The sequence below is a fragment of the Lagenorhynchus albirostris genome, chromosome 14 (genome assembly GCF_949774975.1).
Source record: "Lagenorhynchus albirostris chromosome 14, mLagAlb1.1, whole genome shotgun sequence".
NCBI classification, from domain to species: Eukaryota; Metazoa; Chordata; class Mammalia; order Artiodactyla; family Delphinidae; genus Lagenorhynchus; species Lagenorhynchus albirostris.
Window position 1 is genome coordinate 72,647,728 of NC_083108.1, and position 21,010 is coordinate 72,668,737.

General features: G+C 36.4%; 1 protein-coding gene across 3 annotated transcripts in view; it reads right to left on the reverse strand.

Moving 5' to 3' along the window:
* Positions 1 to 21,010, reverse strand: part of NAA25 (N-alpha-acetyltransferase 25, NatB auxiliary subunit) — a 74,469-nt gene that overhangs the window by 15,453 nt on the left and 38,006 nt on the right. For 2 of the 3 annotated variants that reach the window (XM_060170216.1, XM_060170215.1), the window contains 9 exons: positions 20,312 to 20,401; positions 16,333 to 16,513; positions 15,543 to 15,642; positions 10,412 to 10,563; positions 9,747 to 9,872; positions 5,446 to 5,689; positions 4,895 to 5,018; positions 3,425 to 3,490; positions 1,415 to 1,512 (listed from right to left, as the gene is read on the reverse strand). In XM_060170216.1, coding sequence (XP_060026199.1) covers positions 1,415 to 1,512; positions 3,425 to 3,490; positions 4,895 to 5,018; positions 5,446 to 5,689; positions 9,747 to 9,872; positions 10,412 to 10,563; positions 15,543 to 15,642; positions 16,333 to 16,513; positions 20,312 to 20,401 — 1,181 coding nt within the window. The remainder of the gene's footprint in view (positions 1 to 1,414; positions 1,513 to 3,424; positions 3,491 to 4,894; positions 5,019 to 5,445; positions 5,690 to 9,746; positions 9,873 to 10,411; positions 10,564 to 15,542; positions 15,643 to 16,332; positions 16,514 to 20,311; positions 20,402 to 21,010) is intronic. The other variant, XR_009544318.1, reaches the window with a different exon arrangement.

The window sequence follows — 21,010 nt, forward strand, 5'->3', positions numbered from 1 at the left end:
TTGTGCACTTTATTTCTATTATAATAACACTGTAATATATAATGAAATAATTATACAACTCACCATAATGCAGAATCAGTGGGAGCCCTGAGCTTGATTGTTCACTTGCCACTCACTGATAGGGTTTTGATATGAGTCTGCAAGCAACTGATTTATTATGGTCTCTGTGCAGTCAAACCTCTCTGCTCATGATAATCTGTATTTGCAGCCACTCCCCAGTGCTAGTATCACTGCCTCAGCTCCACCTCAGATCATCAGGCATTTAGATTCTCATGCGGAGCACGCAACCTAGATCCTACAGTTCACAGTAGGGTTCGCGCTCCTATGAGAATCTAATGCCGCTGCTGATCTGACAGGAGGCAGAGCTCAGGCGGTAATGCAAGTGATGGGGAGCAGTTGTAAACACAGACGAAGCTTCGCTCACCTGCTGCTCACCTCCTGCTGTACGGCCCAGTTCCTAACAGTCTGTTAACAGACTGGTTAACAGTCCGTGGCCCGGGGGTTCAGGACACCTGCTCTACTCAGCCCAATTTTCTTTCACTTCCTTGCAGGAGATGGGGATCCATTAACATCCTTTTCACTGAAGTGAAAAGTCCAAATTCCTAGGTATGGAATCCAAAGGTTCTGTAAAATATGCCTCTCCCCACCCACCTCTCCATCCAGGTAAGATACTGCCTCACCTACAAACCTTAAATTGTGTATGAAGAAATCTCCCCAGTTGGTCAGCACATATTCTCCTTTGAATTAAGTTAGGTGTTTACACGTCTTCACCTATGCTACAGTGTATTCATGTACATATATACACGCAATTATTTCTCATTCACTCATTAAGTATCTCTTAGGCACTTAAAATGTCACCAAAACAGAGAATATTGCCTTCAGGAAGCTTACAGACTAGTAGAAAAAGAAAGTAAATAAACATGTGACAAAATAAACGGAAAAAAGATAATGGATTATGAGTGTTTGTGATCCTTCTTTCTCTCTCTGGCTAAAAGAAAAAAAGTGTTTTGCTACATCAGCTCCTGGATTCTCTTTCATAATGCAGAATCTCAGCAATTAGGGAACAGCAGCAACAAATTTAGAAAGCTGGCAGAATTAACTTAAACTACATGATAGTTGAGTCAAAAAGGAAAATGAACAGAAGAGAGCTAGATTTGCAGTGAATCTGAGGAATCTTTAAAGATTTGTAAAGCAAATTTCAAGAAGTTTTACCCTAACATTATGAATGAAATTCTCCTGATACCCTTGGAAGGAATTAGTTCAGAAAACTGAAATTGCTTTTCAATTAACAAAAGGTGGGAGTGAAGGGTTAAATTACAGGCATAAGGTGCCTATTACCTGTTCATTTTTGAAAAATTAATCCTGCATACAATTAAGGAAAACTGAGTTTTTCACAAAGAGAACAAAAACATACCTCAACCAAGAAGACTAGATTTTCTAAAAGAGTAGGATGTGTTTTCAAGTTACCATCTTTAACTTCTAAGAGATCACCTTTACATTTACTAAAGACATCTGAAAACAGAAAAATAGTTTATGGTTTTATTCAGCTTTTATTTCAATGTTATTTTTAGGAACACAATGCACAATCTAATAAAGAATAAGCAAATATAAAGACTTAACCCAGAAAGCTCCCCCACCCCAATGAAACAAACACCAAAGAATATCTGTTTTAAGCTCTTTATTTTATTTTATTTTATTTATTTATTGTTTTTGGCTGCATTGGGTCTTTGTTGCTGCCCTCAGGCTTTCTCTAGTTGTGGCGAGTGGGGACTACTCTTCGTTGCAGTGCGCAGGCTTCTCATTGCAGTGGCTTCTCTTGTAGTGGAGCACAGGCTCTAGGCGCGCGGGTTTCAGTAGTTGTGGCACGTGGGCTCAGTAGTTGTGGCTCGTGGGCCCTAGAGCGCAGGCTCAGCAGTTGTGGCTCATGGACTTAGCTGCTCCGCAGCATGTGGGATCTTCCTGGACCAGGGCTTGAACCTGTGTCCCCTGCATTGGGAGGCAGACTCCCAACCACTGTGCCACCAGGGAAGCCCTATTTTAAGCTCTTTAAAAAGCCACACAACTACTGCTCTATTGTCTTCAAAACATAAAAGGCAGACTTATAAATTATATATTCTAGGGTCTAAACACCAGCTACGGGGACTTCCCTGGTGGTCCAGTGGTTAAGACTCCACACTTCCAGTGCAGGTGGCCTGGGTTAATCCATGGTCAGGGAACTAGATCCCACATGCACGCCGCAATTAAGAGTTCACATGCCACAACTAAGGAAGTCCACGTGCTGCAACTAAGGAGCCTGTGAGCCGCAACTAAGGAGGCTGCCTGCCGCAACTAAGACCCAGCGCAACCAAATAAATAAATAAATAATTTTTAAAAAATAAATAAAATAAAATATGGGATAACTGTTTAAAAAATAAACACCAGCTACACCTTTCCAGAGATAGGCCATTGGCACAATAAAAATAAGACTTCAAGTGGATGGTTTAAAAGAACTTGTGCCATTATAGACTAAAAGACCAATGTGCATGGTAGAAATGCACCTTCATAACAAGTACCAGGTTTTATTCTCATAATCCTGATCATCTTTTAATTCTCAGTCTTCATTTGAGCAACAAAATAAAAAGACTTTTTAGGCTCCTAAAAAGAAAGACCCTTATAGATTTAAAATGCACAATAATCTATAATGGAAAAGAATCTGAAGCTGTACACCTGAAACTAACACAGTATTGTAAATCAACTATAGTTAAATAAAATAATAATAATTTTTTTAAGTATTTGAGAGAGTTAAAAGAAAATGCATATGTATATTCTTTACCAAATAATTTCATTGCTAGGAATTTAACCCCAAGGAAATACTCAAATAAGTACCCAAACAATTGTGTCCCAAGATATTTATGTCATCATTGTTATGCATAATATATTATGTACTCAGAGCATATAAATAAATCTGGTACACTGATACAATACTGTGGAATATTATGCAGCCCTTAAAACAAATGGGGTGTGTATATAACTGACATGGTAAAATGTCCAAGATAACAAATAATTAAAGCCAGAAAAGCGTGTATTATACCTTTTCATATATTTTTTTAAAAAATCACTACTATGTATTTCCATACACACACATATGACTGTTTAGGTGGTATGTAGAAATACAGACTGCAAAGTGCCAACAGCACGTACCTACTTACTTCTGCAGGAATGGGGCTGGGAAAGGGGAAAAGACCATACCCACTTGTGTACTGTTTTACAATAGGTGTCTACTACTTTTGTAATCAAAACTTTTTAAAGTTAGAAACAAAGTCTTTAAAAATACCAAAAATGTGTGTATTATTATTTTTCAAAACCTCTTGCAAGTTTCTATGAAAAAATGAGCTATTGTCAGACAATCAGATACAATATGGGAATCCACAGTAAGACCACTTACCTTTTAACTGTTCTAGTAAAGACTTAAGACTATTCTCTACTCGCTCCTGGATCTCCATTGTATCCTCTAAAATTGAAACACAATGAAAAACTTTCAATTCAATTTTTAGTAAGATAAAGAAGCAAGACCAATACCTGGAAGCATAGGCAAGGACATTTTGTTTTCTCTTAAGACCCACAGGCCTCTAAATTCCATTACTGAGAGAAAGATGAAGGACAGGAAAAGGAGAAAAGGAAAGAGAAAGGGAAAGAAAAAAGGCAAAGAAAGGTATTAATTACTGTTCTGCCAAAAGCACTACCTAAGATTCTCTAGGAGGACCAGAAATCTATGTGTTTCAAATACTCTAAATGACAGGATCCACAAGCCTTATGACTTGTGAAAAACAAAACACAAACAAAAAAACATGACCTATATGGTATTTGTGACTCTCGCTGGGTTGACAGCTTAGAAAAAAATCTTTTCTCTACAAAGTTTAGGCCTTCTTCTTTCTTTTTTTAAATATTTATTTATTTATTTTGGCCGCTCCAGGTCTTTGTTGTGGCATGCGGGATCTTTAGTTGCAGCATGCAGACTTCTTAGTTGTGGCATGCAAACTCTTAGTTGTGGCATGCATGCAGGATCTAGTTCCCCAACCAGGGATCAAACCCCGGCCCCCTGCATTGGGAGCACAGAGCCTTACCCACTGGACCACCAGGGAAGTCCCTAAGCCTTCATTTTTAAGTAAAGAATTTAATCTGATACAAATGAAGTTATTTATAAAACAGAAACAGACTCACAGACATAGAAAACAAATTTATGGTTATCAAAGGGGAATGAGGGAGGGATAAATTAGGAGTTTGGGATTAGCAGATACAAACTACTAGACATAAAACAGATAAACAACAAGGTCCTACTGCATAGCACAGGGAACTATATTCAGTATCCTATCATAAACCAGAATGGAAAAGAATATGAAAATACATGTATATATATACAGGTATAACTGAATCACTTTGCTGTACACCAGAAACTAACATAACATTGTAAATCAACTATACTTCAATTTAAAAAAAAATTTTAAATGAATGAATGAAAAGAATTCAACTTGAAATCCAACAATATTTCAACAAATCAAGGATTTCTTCAACTTTTGGCCCTAAAAAATGATTTTAAATATGGAACAGACTTAAAACAAAAGTGGGAAAATGAGGGAAAGGGAGTGAGCAGCATTTAGAGGTGCGGGGGTGGGGTGTGGGGGGCGCAGCAGGGCGGATTAAAAAAAAATATGGAATGGACTTAAGCTTCTAAACATTATTTTGTAAACTGTTTAATGGACTTTCTTGTATAGCAAACCAGAGATTCCAGAACAGCTTCCACCTCCCATCTCCTCCAAATTTTTCCAAATATGTGAGGTTATAGATATTTTGTTGCATTTACTAAGTTTTCAGTGACAAAGACGCTGTAAACATACTCATGCAAGTATACACTTACCTAAACCATTGATGTCCAGCTCATAAATATCACTAACAAGATAAAAAGAGCTGGTCTGACACTGAGAACAGCCAGAATTAAAGAATCCAGCCATTCTGGTAGGTACAGGACCAAGGAAAGGATACTGGAAAGGAAAAAAAGTTCTTTAAATGTTCTTTAAATCCACTGAAATTTAAATTCATAAAATACAAAATGAGAAAACAAGGAACTGGATAAAAATCTATCTCCATGATTAAGTTACAAAGCACTGATCAGCAAGCTAATAATAACCAAATCATTATGGTGAAAACAGAAACGCTGTATTAATTTGTTGACAGGTATTAAAAAGTTTACCATCACAAAAAAGCTATTTTGCTTTTCCTCACTATCCAATTTGGATACTGAGGAAGCATCTGCAATTCCCCAAGTTTAAAAAGTTTGTCTTTTTCCTGTAGATGCCATAAAGTGGGACAAAATACTGTTCTTTACTACTCACCCATCCCCAATTCCTATTTTCAAAAAGACAGTCACATATTATTGCAGCTTTGATTGTAAATACGCACTGATGATACCTGAATGTCCTTCTCAATAAATCGCTTTCCCGTCTCCAGGGCCACCTCCAGCTGTTGAAGGAGCAAACGGAAAATATCAATCCGGGAGGATACTCCATTCTCAGTGGTCTTCTCTGAGTTCTCTGGCCCAACAGAATGGTTAAGACTTGGAAGTCCACTGATCAGCCTCAAGGTTAAGGAACGGATTCTTAACCACATTGTCTCCTCCTCCAAGGAAAGTTTCTTATGTTCTTCAGAAACATCCCTTAAAAAGAAACATCCACAAACCATCCATTTTATTCATGTTAACTTTAAAGCTTTCAAAGTTCACTTTCATCAGTCAAGACGCCTTTGAATGGTCTCAGCTGTCATTTAATAGCTGAATGATCTTGGACAAACCAAAACAGTCCAAGTCCCCATTTCGGTATCCATAAAATGGGAAAGATAACCTACCTAACAGGTCGTTTTCCCCTTACATGAGATTCATTTTTCTGATGATAAAATACATAATATAAAAAATTCAAATGACAGAAAAGTAAAAAAAGTAAAAGGAAAACGGGACCTGATAACCAAGAACCCACAATATATATGTATTTTTTAACCACCAAAATGGTTTTATTTTTGACTGCCAACATGCACAACAATGCATTACTTTGGTTTCCTTAAACATTACTTAAGTACGCATTAGAAATATATGTTTACATTTAAGAAATGTAACACATTAAAAAACTCCTCCATAAACAAATTCTTTCTCAATATATTTTCCTGCTTTGTTTCACACATAAATAACATAATCTACAAAGTAATAAATAAAACTATTAACTCTTATGACCTAAAAGTATATACAAATTTTGGAACCTGACAAGAATGTCCTTTATCTGATTTTATATAAATAACAACATGCAGTATTTGCAATGTTTTTTAATTAAATGAATGACTTACAATCAAAACTTTTATTTTCTCCCAACTAGTTCTCCCTATAATAGACCTTCAGTGTACTTGGTAAAGATGTCATGTATTTAAAAAGTCAAAGTGGTCAAAAGACTAGATTTTTAAAATAGAACAGAAGCTTGCCATTAAATATTATTAAGCCTTATTAAAATCACTTCTGTTTGTCTGAAGAACAAAAAATGTTCCCAAAGAGTATATGCTTGTACTATCTTTTTTTTCCTTTTTTTAAAAATTTTTGGCTGCGCCCCGCAGCATGTGCACCCCTCACCAGGGATCAAACCCGCACCCCCTGCATTGGAAGGTGGAGTCTTAACCATTGGACCTGATTTCCAGGTAAGTCCCTATACTATCATTTAAATGGAAGCTAACAAAGTCTTAAAAAAATCAGATTAAATTTGTATTAGTCTTGGGAGAAATATTCCACTGAGATTCTGTTATAGGAACAGAATCCATGCTATCCTAAGTTTTCTAAAATTTATTTTGAACCATCACTTCAATTAGTTAAAACTTTCAGGGTAAAAATGACACATAAAAACGATCTTAGAAAGGCATATTTAGAATTCCTGATACAGAACACTTGATTATTTAGTTTTTGTTTAATGACTGGAAATCTTTATTCCTTCAGAAAATAATAACATTATTTGTTGAGTGATACCATCTATTTAGTGATATACTAGATAACCACTCAAGGTATATTAAGTAAGCACTCAAATTATTTTTATGTAACAAAAGTAAAAAACACTTTTCATGTTGGAATTGTTTCATTATGCATTATTATTTTTAAGGCCGTGATTTACAGAGTATAAAAATTAGAAAGAAAAACATTCTCAATTAATATTCTCACTAAATTTAGATGATTCAAATGATAAATAATAGTAAGCTAAGCACTGTCACTAGATTTTAAATTAGATTTTAAAACCTAAGTTTCTAAGTTTCACTTTCAATCAATACAAATATGATCTGCTTCACACTATTAACTGCCAGTCAAACTTTATGTTTAAAAAAACTAAATATTCTTTGTTAAAGAGCAGTTTACAACAAATGTTTTTCCATGCTCTTATAAAAAAAGATTCTGATATGCATAATGACTCTAAGTCAAAATCCACAAATGGTAGCCAAAATTGTCAACTTTCAGCCTAACACAACATAAATCCAGTTATTCTGCATAAACAATTCAAAATTAAAGTTTATAACGGAGGGCTTCCCTAGTGGCGCAGTGGTTGAGAGTCCGCCTGCCGATGCAGGGGACACGGGTTCGTGCCCCGGTCCGGGAAGATCCCACATGCCGCGGAGCGGCTGGGCCCGTAAGCCATGGCCGCTGAGCCTGCTCGTCCGGAGTTTGTGCTCCGCAACGGGAGAGGCCACAACAGTGAGAAGCCCGTGTACCGCAAAAAAAAAAAAAAAAAAAAGTTTATGTCAACAAGTCATAACTACAATATTACTACTGATGGAGAACCCACAATATTAACATGCTTGGTATAGATCCTTTCAGACTTTTGCAATACGATGTACGAAAATGAACTACAAATATTTATGTAATATACTTTAAACAGATAAAATGGGTTCACAGTGTTTATACTATTTTGCAAACTGCATCTTTTTATGACAGTGTGTACAGAAAACAGTTAACACAGGGCTTGCCTTGTGGTGCAGTGGTTAAGAATCTGCCTGCCAATGCAGGGGACATGGGTTTGAGCCCTGTTCTGGGAAGATCCCACATGCCACGGAGCAACTAAGCCTGTGCACCACAACTACTGAACCTGTGCTCTAGAGTCCATGAGCCACAACTACTGAGCCTACGTGCCGCAACTACTAAAGCCTGCGTGCCTAAAGCCCGTGCTCCACAACAAGAGAAGCCATGACAGTGAGAAGCCTACTCACTGCAACCAAGAGTAGCCCCCACTCACCACAACTAGAGAAAGCCCACACACAGCAACGAAGACCCAACACAGTCAAAAATAAAACAAACAAATAAATAAATAAATAATCCCCCCACCAAATATTCTTTAAAAAAAATAAGTTAACATAGCAACCGTGAGGCTATTATCTTCAGAAGGGCCTACTTGCAAGGTTGGCCCTTGTCTGATGTCTGGGAACCTAGCAGGCCAACCATTCCCTAAATGACAAGAGTGGCTCACCTGCCTAGATTGTTCATACAAATTATGTGGTTAAGGGTGAACAGTGCTTTCCTTCTGGGAGTCTGAAATATTGGTACATGCTAGATAGACTGAGGGTGCCTACATCACCAGCCGATGAAAACCTTGGGCACCAAATCTTTAATGGGCTTCTCTGGGCAGAAATATTGCACAGAAATACCGCATTTTTTGCTGCTAGAAAAAGGAGCACACGCTCAGTATATTCCTTCATAGGAGGGAGAGAACACTGCAAGTTTGTGCATGGAGTTTTCTGAACTCCACCTGTATGTCTTTCCCTTTGCTGATCCTGTCATGTATCCTTTTGTTATAAAACAACTTAGTTGTGAGTCCAACTACATGTAGAATCCCATGAGTCCTGGCAAATCACTGAATGTAGTCTTGGCAGCCCCCAAATTACAGCATATTCAGAACTACCTTCTATACATGTCTCTGCATACTTGTGCACTTATTCCTTAGTTTCCACTTTCCTAGAAGTGGTTCTCCTGAATTAAATGGTACACAGCCTTTTCAATCTTGATACATATAACTAAAATTCCCTATAGAAAGGTTATATAAAGTTTTACTGCCATATAAACTCACAACAACCACTTTCCCATAACCTAGCTGAGAACAAGGATTAATCTTTTTTTATGGGATAGGTTAAATCTTCGTCTGATAGATTAAAATACAAATCTTTATTGCTGTAAAGTACATTTCTTTAATTTCCTATTAAACCCTTTGCCCCATTTGTTTTTCATTTATCTTCTTCTTATTGATTTATTGAGTTCTCTGTATATGTGAAGGATATTAATATATATGAAGAAATTTACCAATTTACCAGATACCTCTAGAACTTGTTAACAAATTTACTTCTATATAGAAGACTAATATTTACAGGTCAAATCCTTTGTTTCCAGATCTGATGTAATGCTGAGAAAGACTGTCCCAACCATTTAAAAATATTTTTTATATTTTCTTCTAAGTTTTAACATATAATCTTTAATCCATCTGGAATCTGTTTTCATGTATGCTGTGAAGGAGGAATTAACTTTTAGATTAACCAGTAATCTCAACATAGGGGTGAGGTTTTCTTTTCTTCCTTTGGCTTACCTATATTTTCTGATCCCTACAATAAAAATGTTATTATATATATATAATATATAATATAATATATAAAACTCTTAAATTCATCTTGATTCTTTAAAAATAAATTGCTTGGGGTTAAATTCAAGTTACCTGTCTTTTGGATCCCAGCTAAAGAAAACATTTAAGTCTCTGTTGTCTCGCAAGGCTTCCCATGGAATGTCATCTTCTTCTGGCCGAAGATTCATTGACTTTATACTTTCTGCTAAGCTGGTTGATCTGTGATAATGAAAATTTATTTAAGTATTATTCAATAATAAAATAGTCATGAAAACATGTTAGCCAGGACTTTGTTTTACTAGAAAGAGAGAAAAGGAAAGAGTGAAGGAAGAAAGGAAGGCTTTATTTAATATTAGGAAGTAAAAGCTCATATAACGTGAAATAGAACCAAGCACTGGTTCTGGCCTGCTACACAGCAAAAGAAAGGCATCTGGAGGCCCAACCAAAATAAAGTTCATCAGCATTAATTCCTGAAATCCCATGTTTGCAGGGTATGGGGAAGCTTGTAAACATAATATGGGCCAGGGATGATGACCATGGCCTAGCTGGTTTCTGTATGGAACCTGGGATGGTGCTGGCAGTACCCTATCATTCCCCATGACAGGCACCTTCCCCTTTCTTCCCTGTCCCCTCCTACATTTTTTTTTTCCCATTTTTCTTTAGCTTAAGCCCGCTAATGACACCCATGAGGCCCATTAATGGCTCTCAGCATCTGATCCAATCTCTTAGTTCCTTATTAGCTCTTGTGCAATACTTACACATTTGCTTCAAGTAGAAGGTCTAACAACATCCGTTCAGTACGGACTTGTGCAAAATGAAGAGAATTATTCAGCCTGTTCCTAAAAGCGATAAACTCTGGGATCTTCTCAAATGCACCATATTTGTAAGCTTGAATAATATATTCTGAGGTCTGGGAAGGAAAGACATCACCTTGGTATAAACATTTCACATGTCAGGTAACGAAGACATACCTTGGCAGACAAAACAAAACAACACTCAAACTAAAATTAAGATGTTGAATCTAATCTTTAAAGTTCTTGGTCACCAAACAGAATATCAGCTTTTAAAAATGATATTCTTCTTCTATCCTATACTGGAGTCAAATGTCTTCTTCACTAATATTACTACTAATAATATTTAGCTGCTGCTACCACCATGTAGACTTTCTCCTAGCAGTTATGTTCATTTCAACAGGACTGAAGGTTTTGTTATACCACATCAGTCAAGGTTTTGGTTAGTGCCATTGTGGAAGGGATATTACTCCATGTTTTTCTGCATCTAAGATAAACTTTGTTTTATACAAAGTTCCCAAAATACCAGAATAATATAACCATCCCACCACCACCACAAATAAAAATTACTGTCCTTCAGAAAAAAGACAGGCTGCTCCTTGGTTTTGTTTACTTCTGAATAATACATCACAAACATAGGAATATGTGTATTGCATCAAGATAGAAGACACCAAACAAAAGACCTATAAAAATTCATGTCATCATCCATTCTGAGGACAGAAAATGCAAAAACCAGGTTACCTGTCCATCCAAACTACTATGCTAGAAAATCCCATAACATACACCACATGTGCTTTAATTAGATTAATACATATATACAGATGAAACATGAACAGAGGCAAGATAAAGAATCCTAAACAGAAATTCTGGCACAACAGAAGAAAATCTCAGGGAAGAACATTTCATGGGTGTGGGCCTATGCCATCAGGATCGGAAGTCAGAAGGGCACCCTTTTGGGCTCAGTAAAGTACTAAACTCAAAGTTCATGTCTGCCCCCAAAGATCCTTTCTAGAAAAGACAGTCTTTTTGCACAGCCTCAGTCAGCTCTGCCCCCATCTCCATTATGACCGAATAATTTGCCCAATAGGAAAATAGGCCAATAGTCAACAACATACCCTCTGATACACAGCCTCGCAGGGTTCATTTCAGGCCGCGGGATTGCGCCACGGGCGCTAATTCAACTGCATTCGATGCGGCTTTTAAACCCCCATGGGACACCTCGGCGAGCTGTTTGCCTGCAGTATCTGGAGAAATTAAAGACGGACGGACACAAGAAAATTAAAAAGATTACTTGTGATCCTGCAGGTTTAAAGAAGGACTATCTGAAAAAGCTCAAGTGTACCTTCTAGCTTGATTAAAGGACAGTGATACGCTCAGTCAAGAAGAGGCCAGGATACCCTAAACACATATGCCTATCCAATGGCCTCTTGGTTTGGAAAACATAGCAAGGTTTACCAACAGCCCTTGCAACAGGACCTTACAGTTTGAAAAAAAGGGCTGGTTAGTAACATATGATCCAGCAACTAATCAGGATAAAAATTTGACTTTGGTGATTCCAATCAAATTTATTAATTACAGTTCCAAAATATACTATGGTTAAAGGAAAGAACTCAGCCTTACCAAGTGCAGAGGAAGTTTTAACTTCTGAGTGGTCCATGGAATACCACTTTAGAAAAAAGGCAAGAGAAAAATAAGGGGCCACAAAAAAGGAATGCAGTCCTTTAACAAACTAAGAAGGCAACTATAGTTCTCTGGCTTCTTTTTTTAAGATAGTCCTCCTTTAATACTGCAGTAAAGTATCACTGCAGAGCTAGAAAAGGGCCTGGGCAGCTACCAATAGGACAGACTGAGGAAGCACCATGATTTGAAGAAACAACGACCTATTGGAACTGCAGGCAAAACTGGAAGCCATGGGTACTTTAAAGACTTCTGAATATCAGAGAATGTTGTCTGTACCCATTTCTACTCATTTATGCACCAATGAGGCTATTGAGATCCCATACGGATTCCTGAAATGAACCCTGGTCACTGTAAAAATTAGCGAAATACATGGACATCAAACCCTTGAATAATGATCTTCATGAATACCTAAAATGCAGACTTGTAAAGGCAATTTTTTTTAAAGTACGAACATGGAAGTTACTTTTGGAGATATGTAAATCTAAACTCTAGTTTTATATTATAAAACTCTATTCCAAATAAGATGACAGCAGACAACGACCTTTCCAAAAAGAAAACCCCTACATCGACCTTCCAAATACAACTTTCAATCCCATAGCACAAAGCCTTACAAAGCAGATTTCCATTTAAGGAGTAGATGTTCTTTCAAAGAGCTAGTTGGTAATTGAAATACATCAGTCACTCAAGGAAAAACCATCTGGGGGTGCCAAAAACTACCAAGAATAAAAGATGTAGAGCATAGAGCTTTAGCTTTCCAGAGATGTATTTCTAATACTATCAGAAGGTTTAACACATACAGTGTAACACTACAATCGTGATCTTTCTTAGCTTCAAACTCCTGTAGGAAACAGTCCACACCACAGTCTCCATTTTCCTATTCTGGGACTTGGGCTGGGCATTACGGTTTAAAGTATGTTTTCCTTGCTGTACTGTGTTTTGCTTTTACCTCCAGAACCTAGCCCCCTCCATGCTCTCTCCCCAGTTATCTACTTTAATGTGATTAAATAGCTGTTTTCTTAGTTAGTAGTAATAAAAATAAATTTCAAGCAGAGAGTCCTAGTCCCAGTAATAAAATGCTTTACTTTTATCAGCTTCAGCATCACATACATTCAGATGAATTAGTCACTCCTGTCACACACAACCATCAGCAAAATATCAAACAAAGATACAAAATGTCCCTCTCATATCACTCCTGGGGATCTCCTTTCCCTATTACAATACTTTCGGGGGGTGTGTGTGTGTGTGTGTGTGTGTGTGTGTGTGTGTGTGTGTGTGTGTGTGTGTGTGTGTGTGTTGTTTTCAAAACACTTCTTCAGACACAGTATTTGTGGGAAGAAAAATTAAAGCTTGATTTTTATTAGTATAAAATAATGTGCCTTTATTGACCAACTCACGAACAATATAGTTCTTCTAGAATGCTGGATGACTGAAAACTGGAGTAAAACCAAACACCAGGCTTGGATTAATCCCTTATTTACCCCCCACATCCACATCAAGCTATTTGAGAAACAAAAGTTTGAAAAGGATTCTTCACTATATCAAATGTTTACTTAACCTCTTCCTTAGAAACACAGTAATCAGAGCCAGAATAATGAGATTTGAAATACACTTTTCTTTTGATTTTTTCCTCAGTTAGTGAAACTTCTTGAAAACAGAGAAGGGCAAGCATGGATACTTTTTTTTTTTTTAATTTTTATTGGAGTATAGTTGCTTTACAATGTTGTGTTAGTTTCTACTGTACAGCTAAGTGAATCAGCTATATGTACACATATATCCCCTCTTTTTTGGATTTCCTTCCCATTTAGGTCACCACGGAGCACTGAGTAGAGTTCCCTGTGCTATACAGTAGGTTGTCATTAGTTATCTATTTTATACATAGTATCAATAGTGTAGATATGTCAATCCCAATCTCCCAATTCATCCCATGCTCCCCCATTCCCCCTTGGTATCCATGTCTATGTCTCTATATCTGCTTTGGAAACAAGATCGTCTATACCAATTTTTTCAGATTCAACATACATGCATTAATATACGATATTTGTTTTTCTCAAGCACAGATACCTGAATATACAGTGAAAACTCACAGATTTATAACTCAACTGCCCACTTATGCTAAGAGATTTTAGAACCAAGGTCCTAGAGATGCCCTTCTGACAGTGAAGCCAGGCTAGCAGCTTCTGAGCAATATGTTTAAACGCTGATGCCCACTTCTGTCTCTCCCTGATCAGAAGCTAGGGCACAAAATGAGGTTTGAACAGAGATACAATCACTGTTGGGAAGTGGAGCCATGGGTGGAAAGGGATAGAGCTCAAAAGCCAACTGATGATGCAAAGATCACAACCCCGTGCTACACCAGCCCTCTAGGCCATGACCTGAAGTGTGTCAGAATATAATTATTGCAAGATGAGAACAATAAACCTATATTCTATTGGTCAGAAATGCTTTTGCCCTGTCCCAGCTTTCTATTTAACACAAGCTTAAAGAATTAGATGGAAGATAAATTAGGTATAGCAGTCATATTTACAAATGGGTTTTTTAAAAAATCCTCATGAGTGCTTTGCCAAGAAGAACCTCAGAAACCAGCTTCCTTCCCAAGTTTCTTAGTTGCTGTCAGACCATAAAAATGGAACACTATGGGCAGATACCTGGCATGGCGAAATTCCAGGTGATGAGTCTTAGAAGCACATGAGAAGCAAGCAGGTAGTGTGACCACTGTAGAGAGGCACCTTATCTCCACATATGTTCCTGGATGGTTTTACATACCTCGACTGAGTAGAGACCATATACTTTTTCCACAATAACTTCTGCTTAACTGACAAGTGGAGATCACATCTGCTTGCAGTGAAAAATATGGTGCAAATCCCATCCTTTCATTATGGCACATAAAAGCTCTATCTTATTTATTGTTACTTTAAAAAACATACTACTGACCTAAGTTTCTTAAAGTGTCCTGAATTGGTCAATTTTATAATTGTAAGAAAAGATAAGTATACTCTGTTGATAAAGAACATGGTGGTTATCAACTTCAGAAATCAATAAAAGTAAGCGAGAACAACTGCTATCGCAAAATCATATATGGCATCCTAGGCTATACACTCTTATGGGCTATTTCTTATACCCTTAGAAAGTCTCTTAGAGATTAAAACACAGACCTAAGAGGCACTTCATATTCTGCTAATACCCAGTTTTAAATGCACCTTCTTATGGATTCTATTAAACATACCCTTACGAACAAACACAAAAACTCCTTACCTCTACCTAACAGCCTTGGCCAGTAAGCTATAGACTAAGGGCACATGTGAGTACAGCGTGGTGCACCTTAATATTTGTACTTGTGACCCGAGGGAAGATGCTCTCTGAATCATGTTCTTTCAGCAGGCCAAGACCATATTAAAAAATAAAATTTTTTTTCACTTACATCTTTCTGGTTGGAGTGGAAAAACCTGAGCGCGAAGTTACAGGACTGGGATGCAGCAGCATACTGACCTAGGGATTCGGCGTATCGGGTCAAAAGGTAACTAGGTCGGAAGGAAAGAAAAAAAAGGTTATACCTACCCACCTCTAGTATCAAATACTACACTTCAAATTACTATGGTAGAAAAACAGCTAAGCATACGAAAAGTTAAAACATGCGGCCATAGAAATGATCTAATTCACAGAATCAAATTTTAAAAAACAGCAAAGTTAATTCAGTTTTGTGGGAGACCTAAAGCTCTATGCCATGCTTTCTTACACTCAGATGATTAATGGAACACAAGTTGTTAGAGAACAGAATATTGTCTTCCTAAAACAGCTCTACAGGACACAGAGAAAATACCCTTGATTCATCACAAAGAATAGTCAAAATACAAATTCAAAGGATCTCTGGGGTCAACATACAAGTGTCAACCTCAACTGCAAGGCAGAAGTAAAGACTTGAAAACAATGTGTGCTAAGAAAAAGAGTTCAAAGTATATAACTGTTACCTGTATCTGGGAAAAACTTTTTTTTTTAACCATTTCTAAATTGTACACATTTGAAATTACCACAAAATGCTGAGAAAGATAAAACTCTTTCTGCTTTGCAATGGGTCATAACAGGTGATTAATCTACAAAGCTTAATACCGGGAACAACTTTTCTGCTAAAATCAAAATGTTAAGAATTCCATATATGAGGACCCCACACTGCTGTAGCTGGCTGCTCATTATTCAGAGTATATACTACCAACCCAATGGTGTCATGCTGGATATGCTTAGCATCAAGGCTGGAATACAGATCCACCACCGGTTCAAATGCCCCCAGCATACAGTAGATTCGAACAAGCAGCAATTTGAATTGAGCATTGGAAGGGCTGTGAGTTAGTCCCTCTTCCAGCAAAGTCAGGGCCTGCCACACAGCGGTCTCATCACCTAGAACCAAAATATAACAGCATTATCCACAGACCTTGACAGCAAATGGGGGTTTCTCAAAAATAAAAAATAAAAACTAACTGACACCATCACCTCCCCTAAGTATTCTAAGGATGTGGTTGGGTGGCAGAGAACAAATTTTAGATACACACCTGTAACCAAAATAGGGAATTTCCCTGAAAAGACAGTCCCTCAATAGTTACCTCAGTTCTTAAACCTGCATCTGCAAAAATGATGCAAACTTTGAGCTGCCAGGTCTTAAAGAGAAGTCTGGAATCTCACAGGATCCTAGATTCTGAGAAGAGATGGACTTTGAAGAAGTAGAATCCACCAACCTTCCCAGTACAGGATTTTCTCTACAAGACCCCAGACAGATGCTTTCTCTTGACATCATTTTTCTTCCACATGTAACTCTACTAACAGATGTCAACTAATATTTGAAAAAAGAACTGCTCATTAATAACCAAACTAAAATGATACACATTTTTGGCCTACTAAAATTCAAAACGTTACATGCATCAATATTCTTAAAGAAAAAGTAATTTCTCTTTTATGAAATTATCTGAAGAAAATAATATGAAATGCAGATAAAGCTTTATATACAAAAACATTCACTGTACTAATAATGGGGGGATGATTAAGTAAACTGTAGTTACACCCACACAGGGAAACACCATACAGCCATTTAACGTTAACAAGGAGTTTTTAACAGCAAGGGAAAATAATTATGCAATAATGATCAGTAAAACGTACAGAATTCAAACTAGTATGAAGAGTTCATCTCAAGTATTTAAAACATTCACAGAGAAAGAGAGAAGGAAATATGCAAAAATGTTAGTCTTTTGGAAGTTGGAAAAGCGAGATTAAAATAAACCATTTGCCAAATTTTTACGAGCTACTTTTACAGTTAGAAAAAACAGCTAAAATAAAAAGCTCCCCCTCAAAAAAACAAAAAAGCTCCATGCACTGAGCTTTTAAAATTATATTCTATATGCTTTTTTCCAAAAGAAACAAGACATAACCAAAAATTGGGGATTTAGATAAATATCATCCATAATTCTACCTAAACTACGTAAACCACCCATGATCTACTCAAACTACCATTGTGATTAATGTACTGCTTTTGAACGATCAATTATGTATACATAACGTTACTATGTAATGTATCAATTATAGCTCAATAAAATGAGAGGAGAAAAAATGACATCCTTCACTCCCTATTTTATTTTTGCAGCACAATTTTACACAGTAGTAATCATGGCATACACCCGATTTTGTGTTTTCCCATGTTGCTCCCTGGTCTTCACAATCATAATTTTATTTAATTCAACACTCAGTGACCTAAACTCTGCAGTAACACTAGATATAACACCCAAAGATAAGAGTCATAGGTGGTTCCAGGCCTCAAGAGGTTCAGAATTGAGTAGAAGAGATAGTTGGACAATTATAGATAATAGATAATTTTTTAAGTCCTACTTATTCAAGGATAACCAATATCAGAATTTTTTTAAAAAACTTCTTGAAGATCTCTTTTAAATAGAAACAAAATTTCAAAGTAAATAGTAAAAAAAAAAAAAGGTTTAATTTACACTTCTGAACTATTAAACCCAACATTATGATGACATTTATCATCTTATTTTATTTTGCAAAATTTAGAATATAACTACAACTCTATGCCAAATCAAAGAGCATCAAGGGTTGATGAGGATTTGGGGGACAGAATTTTTTAAATCAAATTTTATAATATAACAAAATGATATAATAAAAAGATATAAGATAAATAAATTCTGGGGATATAATGTACAGTATGGTGACTACAGTTAACCACACTGTACTGTGTATTTCAAAGTTGCTAAGAGAGTAGATGTTAATAGTTCTCATCACAAGGGAAAAAAAAGTAGCTATGTGAGGTAATGGACTTTAACTAAACTTACTGTGGTAATCATTTTGCGATATATCACTATATTGTATACCTTAAACTAATACAATGTATCACTATATTGTATACCTTAAACTAATACAATGTAATGTATCAATTATAGCTCAATAAAACTAGAGGAGAAAAAATGGCATCCTTCACTCCCCATTTTATTTTTGTAGCACAATCATAAAGAAATGCTTTTTTGCAAAAAATATTTGAGAGCATCATCAATTTAACCTTAAAATGCTCTTCTTAATCCTGTCACATTCAAATCAATCTCTTTCAACATCCTCACCAATTTTCTATACATTTCTAATTTTTGTCATATCCACCTTGAACAATGACTATTGTTCCAGCCTACAACTGGAACATTCAACATCACTTTCACTGACTTCAAGAAACCTTGCATCTATATATATATAATATCTAGAACTTCCCATGTATTTGCACTGTATGATTTTGGACAACCCACCTAACTTCTTTCTCTCTGCCCTGTATTTCCCACATCTGTAAAACTGTAACGATCTTAACTGTACTGTTACAAGGTTTAAAATTAGCTAATTCATATAAAGCACTTTCAAGTGCCTGATGATCCACAACTGTTAACTGTTATTACTATTATATGGTCAGATATCTTGCTCCAAAACCAAGAGATTAGCAAAGCCACAGTCACTATGAGCAAGAATAGATGCCAGGAATAAGTGGGGAAGGGTACGAGTAGGGGCCAAATTACTAAGTAGTCAGTTCATTAATGGTTTTACATTAAGATGACTTTTACAGCCCTATGCAACCTCCTGAATGTGGGGTTCCAGATACCAAGTACTCTGATGAAAAGGATTTCATCCCCATCCCCGGTACAATACAGTATAACAAGTACTATCATATGGATATACACAACGTCCTACAAAAGTTCAGAAGGGGCATAAAATCTGCAATGAGGAAGGGGGTGAAATCAAGACAGGCTTGTCAGAGGCACTGTTTGAGTAAAAGTGAGATGAAGGAGGTAAGAAAGTTATTTCAAAGAGAGGTAACATGATGTTCAGTGATAGTAGCAAAAAAAAAAAAAAAAGTAGATTTAGGGCCTTAAGTACTAAGAATCTGGAGATGTAGACAGACACTAGATTATAGAGAGCATTGTAAACCATCCTAATAAGGCTGACCTTTATCCTCAGGAAAATAGGGCATATCTGAAGGATTTTAAGCATGAGAAGATAGTATCAAAATTGAGTGCTTGGTTAAATGACCCATGAGGGCAGGGTTGTGTCTGTCTTGCACAGCACTGTCTCCCAGCCCTGTTTCTTCTGCAGTTTATTCTCATGAATAATATGCAATAAGTAGCTAAAGTTATTTTTTCTCAAAAACTGCTAATAAGAAAATGTCAGAAAGTGAGACCTAAAGAAAAGGCAATCTCAGTACCATTTGCTGAATCATCCTTCTCTTGCTTAATGACTCATGAAGCTTCCTTTACCATGCAGTATATATTTGTCTTAAATGGGCTAATCTGAACTATATTCCAAAAAAAGTGTATTTTCCTATATAAACTGAAGTGAACAAAAATGGCTCTTTCATTCCATGGACCCATACATCTATATTTGAATCAGTTTCTCTGTATTTTAATTATTGTAACTTTGTAATAGGCTGTTTACTCACTATGCAGAAATATTTTAAAACAGAACAGATATCCACTGATTTAAGATTATCCTGATTACAGAGAGGAGGATACTTGGAGACTTTGGTTCTTCTAGAAGCACCCTGGAGAAGGGCAAGGAAGAAAAACCTAAAAGCATAAATCAAATTCTTGGATTATATACTTAGTCTAAGGATTTATAGTCAATAAAAACAAAGAGTAAAGTTAAACTGAAATCACTGCTCTTTACCTGTTTCTCTCCATATATCAATAAGCACATGGACAGCAAGGAGACAGTAATAGTCTGAAAATTGCAATTCGGTTTTCAAACAGGATTTCCCTATAGGGAAAAAAAAAATCATATCTGTATTTTAAGATTTGTTCAATTATTACTGCCCCAAAGGAGTTTTTTTAAAGCAAGAAAGTGACAGGAGGAAGAAGAGAAAAAGAGGAAAAGAAACTAATAAGAATGGAGTAAATACCAGAAGAAAAATATAAGCCATGAATCAAAAGAGTCAAAAGAAGGTGAGACCACACTCAGCTGGAGCAGAAGGAAGGGTTCCAGAATAGAGGTGGTATTCCAAATGGTCCCAAAAGGAGAGCAGCAAGATTTGGAAGGAGGGTTTAGGTGAAGAAAAGAACAGAATCCAAGAGCCATGTACAACTAATGTAATATTATGCTCATTACTTCACCTAATTTTTTAGAATACAGTTAGAGAAATACTAATATCATCTAGTCAGATAATTTATATTTTATCACACATATCTAAGCAATCTGAAGATCATCTACTTCTAAACTAAATATTTATCTCACAATTTACAATTCTTTTGGGTCATTTACACAGTCTATATATTTAGAATATTAAGGCCTATAAGCAGAAAATATGACAATTATCATAAACTCTGCAATTCATCTGAGCCCCACTGTGATAAAGAGTTGGCTGGCCAG